This window comes from Hemitrygon akajei, chromosome 10, assembly GCF_048418815.1.
Source record: "Hemitrygon akajei chromosome 10, sHemAka1.3, whole genome shotgun sequence".
Lineage (NCBI taxonomy): Eukaryota > Metazoa > Chordata > Chondrichthyes > Myliobatiformes > Dasyatidae > Hemitrygon > Hemitrygon akajei.
Genome location: NC_133133.1, coordinates 149151600 through 149158723, shown reverse-complemented (window position 1 = coordinate 149158723; position 7124 = coordinate 149151600). Strand labels below are relative to the sequence as shown.

General features: G+C 39.1%; 1 protein-coding gene across 2 annotated transcripts in view; it reads right to left on the bottom strand.

Annotated features, from left to right (window-relative positions):
* Positions 1-251: 251 nt before the first annotated feature.
* Positions 252-7124, bottom strand: part of itfg2 (integrin alpha FG-GAP repeat containing 2) — a 78731-nt gene continuing 71858 nt past the window's right edge. For both annotated transcript variants that reach the window (XM_073059351.1, XM_073059352.1), the window contains exon 12: positions 252-963. In XM_073059351.1, coding sequence (XP_072915452.1) covers positions 830-963 — 134 coding nt within the window. In that variant the 3' untranslated portion in view covers positions 252-829. The remainder of the gene's footprint in view (positions 964-7124) is intronic.

The following is a 7124-nucleotide window of genomic DNA, read 5'->3' as shown; positions in this document are numbered from 1 at the left end:
GATATACTGTCTTCTCTTCTAATTCTTCCTTACTCAAGTAATTTTTGGTATGCCATACTTCATACACAGTACAGACTGTCCTAAATCGGGATATGGTGAACTATAGCAAAATTTTTCTTCAGTTTTACAATTCTACACAATGGAAACATTATTTTTGTTTGGTATTTGTCCACAAGTGTAGATACAGATGACTAATAAAGGTAATCTCACGTAGAATTCTGGATAAAATTTTATTTTTCAACAATATGTTAAAACATTCTTTTATATTAGCTTTATCAATTGTATGTTGATTACTTATGGGTGGCAGGGTGGAGATATGTTTCCATCAAAGGAGGTGTAAAGCGCTTCTTCCCTCTGCCAGCCTGCAGATCACCCGCAGGCAATATTTAGCACCTGGTTAGACCCCCACCCCCCCAAAAATCAGGGTCATGTGAAGCCATGGGAGCAGATGGTGGAACATCGTATGAGCAGCTGGTGCGTAACACAAGTCCTAGTTATGCGACCACTGACGCTAGGCAGACAATCTCTGAAGAGTATTAATAATGGTTAGGGTCACCCATCTTGTAAAGACACTGCCCAAACCAGTTCTGTACAAAAATTTGTCAAGAACAATTATGGTCATGGAAAGACCATGATCACTTATATCATACAACACGAACAAACATATGAGAATGAGCATTGTTGACTTAATAAGTAGTCAAACACTTTCTCCTCTGTTCAGACAGTTTACAACTGTTTAATTGTAGGTTCATGATGTGGAAGCTATTTTGGTGACTCATAAACTTTGTTATTACTAAAAATCATTTAATTTATTTTTTCCTCGAACAGCTTACGGTTTAGTATACAGTTCCAACTCATCATTTTTTGTGCTGCTTATCCTCCTTAAGGCTACGTCATCAAGCTGATCAGGAAAGTAGAGCGTCTGGTGTAGCATTGCCTGGACAGCACTGTTGTTACTTGCATCTGCAATGCAAGGAAACAAAGTATGAAGGTGTCAGCCATGGTTTTAATCTCCATTTAACCAAAGTAAATTGTAAATCATTTACAAACTGGTCTGTAAAAAATAAAATACAAAATTGCCATAAAACCTATCCCACTCTGAGAATCTAAAAATAGAATTTGGGAAATTAACATTCAATCTGGTGGAATTTGCTTGCTCAATAAACTCTCTCACATCCAGTGATTTCAACATTTGCTTTTGGAAACCCAGACTTAGCATTATTCAGTTTGTTTTGCTTTCCCCAAACAGTTAGTACTTATTGTTTTAGTGTTGCTTTTAGACTGCTAATTCTTTTCCTGTTGGTTACGATCACAGCAAATTTACTGCTTGGTCCAGTATTTGTATTTCAAATTCTTTTCCAGTTAAAAAATCTAGGAGAGCTTTTATTTTTTTTTTTTAAAGTTGTCAGCCTAGAGTTTCCAAAAGTGTCTTTCCTCTCTCTGCTTAAATAGTCCTTACATGTAATCTTTATGACATGTGTTTGCAATATAACTTGCAGGTTTCATGGGTATGAAATACTAACAGCATGGAACATTTAAATATATAATACATTACACATTCTGCATCTGTGTACACTTTTACTTAGTCACTCATGATTAATTCCTGTGTCGTGCTATTTTCATTTATCTGTTAAATATATAAATTACAAAGATTTTCTAAGCTTGTCTGTCACGCATCAGGCGGTTTTTTGGCTTTTCTTACGTACATGAATAGATGGAAGATTACGGGCAGTGTGCCAGTACTTTTTCCAATAAATCATATCACAGCTTGTGGGACTTTGCCATCATATGCAGTCTCAGAACATTTTTCCACAAATATCTTTATTTATTAAGTTTTTCTTGTACTGTCTCAGCTCTCATCTCTAAGACAGGTGACTTGTTCCATATCTGATATGCAATTGGGCTTGTTTTTCCTGGATTCAAAACCAGCTGCAGCCCGGACACTGACCTTACTGGAAATTCTCTAGCTGACATTCCAGCCTGATCCACTCTTAGCCCATGAAGAAATAACAGGTCTCACCTAACATGGTAAATACTGTTGCCATGACTGAGAACTGGTTTTAAGCTTATTGTGCTTTCAAAGAGTTATTAAAGATAAAGAAGCAATCTTTTAGGGAACATTTTGTTCAGCTACATCCACTTCATCAAAATGATGAGGTGCTCCATTGCTTCCATCAACAATAAGGTTCCCTTTATTCGTTTCTGCCTGCAACATAATTCTCTGGTCTTTCAGTCTCAGAGAGAACTGTTCATGGTTTCAGATGATCAGTTTTGCTCTCTACACTTCAGGAAGAATGTACTGTACTTAACTTCAAAATCATGTAAAAAAAAACTTCACAAGATTGATTTCTGGGATGCAAAGCTTGCCCTATGATAGAAGGTTAAGAAGGATCAATCGATACTTTCCAGAACTATTTACCCAGAAGGAACCATGGACAGTAACCCAGGACAAGAGTCCAGCTATTTAGGACTGAGATTATCAGGAGAATATTGTGAACTTTTGTAATTCTCTACTCCAGAGCATGATGGAAACTTGAGTCCAATACAAGTAAATTTATGGCTCAAGATCAACAAAGTTTTCATAATTCAGATTGATTGGGCAGATTGATTATAGAATGATCAGAAAATTTCAAAGTGCCATCAATCTTTCTTGGTTTCTGTTTGTTACTTTCTTAGTTATCTTTAAAGTGCTCTCTGAAGCTTTATTAAAAATTTCCTCCAAAACTGAGATACCCTTCTCTAACTGTCTCTATTTACTTTTTCCACTTAATCAGTTTCCAGGATCTGGGCATTGCTGGCAAGACTAACATATATAATAACGTATCCCTAATGACCCTTGAGAAAATGGTGAGATACAGGCAGTCCCCGGGTTACGTACGAGTTCCGTTCCTGAGTCCGCCTTTAAGTTGGATTTGTATGTAAGTCGGAACAGGTACATCCGGTATTATTTAGCGTCAGTTAGTCAAACATTTGTCTTAGTATATATTTTACCTTTCTATGCATATAACACTTAAGAAACATATGTATTTCAATAATTAAACCACTTCATTGCTTAGTAATAATTGTAGCTTTCATCGGGGCAGGGCCTTTCACATGCTCCATTGTTCACACTTCATCCTTTACCTGTATCCTTTAAAATTGTTCCGTTCGTTGACTAACTGTAGCCTAACGCTTTTCCAATGAGTGATGGCATCTCACCTCTTTCTGCTCGCTTTATTATTTCCACTTAATTTTCAATCGTGATCATTTTCCATCAACGGAATAGAAAACTGCAGATTCAGCAGCAGCCGTGGGTCCTCTGCTGCTCCAGGTCCTAAAGTCCACCTGCACTGAGACAGGTTAAATAGGACAAGCAGGGGTGGTGCTGACTGGGAAAGTGGGGGGGTCAGGGTGAATCTTGCTAAGAAATATTTAAGCCAAATACAAAGTTACACACTCAACACAGTGTTAATGGCAATGACTTAAAATGGTGGACGGCGTCGTGATCCAACTTTAAATGGCTGATGGTGTCATAGTCTGACTTAAAATGGCGGACAGCGTTCTCCTCCCTCCGTTTGTAATTACGAGTTGTTGGTAAGTTGGACGTTCGCAATTCAGGGACTGCCTGTACTTCTTTCCAACACTGCATTCATTCCAGTAAAGATGCCCTGGCTGTGATGTTGGGAAGAACATTCTAGGATTTAGACCCAGCAACAATGAAGGACTGTTGATATTCTTCCAACTCAGGAAGCTGTACAGCTTGCTACACTATTCTTCTTGGTGGTAGAGATTTTTGACAGCTGTTTGGACAAACACAAGAGGCAAGAATTTCATGATACTCCTGACTGATGCCTTGTAAATAGTAGAAAAGCTATGAGGTACTAAGAAGTAAATCATCAGATACTCAAATTCTGGCCTGTTCTTGTGGGCATAGTAAGTATAGGGTGGGTTCAGTTGAGTTCTGGTCAATTATGATTCCCGGAATGTTAATGGCAAGGGGCATGCAATAGTATATCAAGGGTAGATAGTTAAGAGCCTTTCTTTGAAGATGGTCATTGTCTGGCACTGTTCGTCAGGCAAGATTTTCCCTTAAGGAAAGCTTGCTGACCTTGTCCTGTGTCACCAAGTACTCCATAACGTCATCCTTAACAATTTATTCCAACATCTTCCCAACCACTGAGGTCAGGCTAGCTGGTCTACAATTTCCCTTCTGCTGCCTTCCTCCTTTCTTAAAGAGTGCAGTGACATTTGCAATTTTCCAGTCCTCTGGAAACATGCCAGTATCTAACGATTCTTGAAAGATCATTACTAATACCTCCACAATCTCTACCGCTACCTCTTTCAGAACCCTAGAGTGCAGTTCATTTGATCCGGGTGATTTATGTACCATTAGGTCTTTCAGCTTTTTGAGCACCTTCTCCCTTGTAATAGTAACTGCACTCATTTCTCTTTCCTGACACCCTTCAACATCTAGCACACTGCTAGTGTCTTCCACAGTGAAGACAGATGCAAAATGCTCATTCAGTTCATCTGCCATCTCCTTGTCCCTCATTATTATTTCTCCGGCCTCATTTTCTAGCAGTCCTATATCTACTCTCATCTCCCTTTTATTTTTTTTACATACTTGAAAAAGCATTTACTATCCACTTTGATATTGTTTGCTAGCTTACTTTCATATTTCATCTCTTCCCTCCTAATGATTCTTTTAGTTGCTCCCTGTAGGTTTTTAAAAGCTTCCCAATCCTGTCTTCCCACTAAGTTTTGCGTTGTTGTATATGCCATCTCTTTTACTTTTAGTTTTGACTTCCCTTATCAGCCACAGTTGAATATTCCGCCATTTGAGTATTTCTTATTTTTGGAATAAATCTATCCTGCACCTTCCTCATTTTTCCCAGAAACTCACGCCATCACCGCTCTGCTGTCATCCCTGCCAGCATCTCCTTCCAATTTACTTTGGCCAGCTCCTCTGTCATACCATTGTAATTTCCTTTACTCTATTGAAAAACTACTACATTAAATTTACTTTCTCCCTATCAAATTTGAAGTTGAACTCAATCATATTGTGATCACTGCCTCCACAGGTTCTTTTACCTTATCACCCTAATCACCAGTACTAGCTGATCCCCTAGTAGACTCAATAACAAACTGCTCTAAAAAGCCATTTCATAGGTATTAAACAAACTCACTCTTTTAACTCAATCCAGAATGATTCAACATCTTCCAATCCTATTTCACATCTTTCTACTGTTTTGATGCCATTCTTTTCCTGCAGAGCCACCCCACCCCCCTGTGCCTACCTTCTTATCCCTCCAACACAATGTGTAACCTTGGACATTCAACTCTCAATCCTTCAGCCATGATTCACTGAAATGTGATATGTACCAAAATACAGTGAAAAGCTTCTCTTGCTTACTGTTCATATAAATCAAATCATTACATAGTGCATTGAGACACAACATGATAAAACAGTAACAGTACAGAAGAAATTGTAAAAGCTACCAAAAGAGTACGATGCAGCTAAATAATGAAGTGCAAAATGATAAAGTAGATAATGAAGCCAAGAGTCCATCTCATCTTACAAGAAGTCCATTCAAGAGTCTAATAGCAGTGGGATAGATGTTGTCCTTGAGCCTGGTGTATGTGTTTTCAGGCTTTTGTAACCTCTGCTGAAGGGAGAAGGGAGAATGTCCAAGGTGGGAGTTTTTTTTTTATTATTATGCTGGCTGCTTTACCGAGGCAGTGAAAAATAAAGACAAAGAGTCCATAGGGGGGAAGCTGATCCATGTGATGTGCTGAACTTTGCCTAACTCTCTTTTTCTTAAGGTCATGTGCAGATCATTTGGATTCCAAGACATTGCGCATCCAGACAGAAAATGCTTTGGATTTCCAGCATTTACAGATTCTCTCACGTTTGTGATGCATCCAGACAGAATGCTTTCTATGGTACATCAATAAAAAGTGTTGATGGAGACATGCAAAATTTCTTTAGCCTCCTGTGGAAGTACAAGTGTGGGTGAGCTTTCTTGGCCATGACATCAATGTGGTTGGACCAGGACAGACTATTGGTGATATTCACACCTATAGGAGTGTTTTCCCCTTGAGGCACGATGACCTTATTTGGCCATAAATGGTTAAAATACTTACCTCATCTGTTTTTTGTACCATATTTGAACTCAGGTCTGAGCTGAGTACTCCATGCAAAGCCCACATTGAACTCTAAAGGGAGCAGGTTATTGGTATGTGCTGACACTGTGCACATTACATTCCTGAGCTGAGAAATTAATGGTGGTAAATGGCCCAAATGAATTTGTTTTCTTTTTCCACTGTGAATAGATCATACCTGTCAAATATTCATACTGTCAGTGTTGTGGCTGCATTGGAATAATTCGACTAGAGATTAAGTGGAGATCTTCAGAATTATGTGTGGGATGTCACCTGATGCTATATCTAATGTTCTCAGAATGAAATTGGATGAAGACTGGTTTACATGATAGTGGGTATCTTGGGTAGAAGCTGAGATGGAGCAACAGAGAAGATGCTAGAGGAACTAACAAATCAGGTAGCATTTGGGAAGAGAAACAGGCAGTTGACATTTTGAGTTGACACTTTTAATCTAGTATGAAAGATAGTGGGAAGACAGCAGTATAAATAATTGAAGGGAAGGGGCAGAGCAAGAGTAACAAGTAATAGGCAGATCCAGGTGACAAGGGTCGATGGGCAGATGGAGAAGGGAAGAGAGAAAATAGCAATGGAGATTGGAAAGTGATAAGTAAAGGCTACAAAGGGCTGCAGATAATGGAATCTGATAAGAAAGGAAGGAGGAGCTTAGAATGAAATGAGGAAGTTGAGTGGGCAGGTGGGACCAGTGGGGAAGTAGGAGTATGTAATGATGGGCAGATAGAGTGGGTGGAGGAGAAAGAAACAGGGTCTTGGATGGCTGGGGTGGGTGAAGAGGAATTGAGTAGATCAGGGAGTGAGAGAAAAAGGAGGAGAGTCATGGTCTGTGGAGTCATGGTCCAAGGGTTGGTTTGAGGACATGTCTGAGAGCTAACATTTGGACTCTGCAAGATAAAGATCTGTTTGTTACTCCAGGATTTGTCCTCAACAAAAGGTGATCTGCAAGTTCACAAGAATAAGTTAGAGTG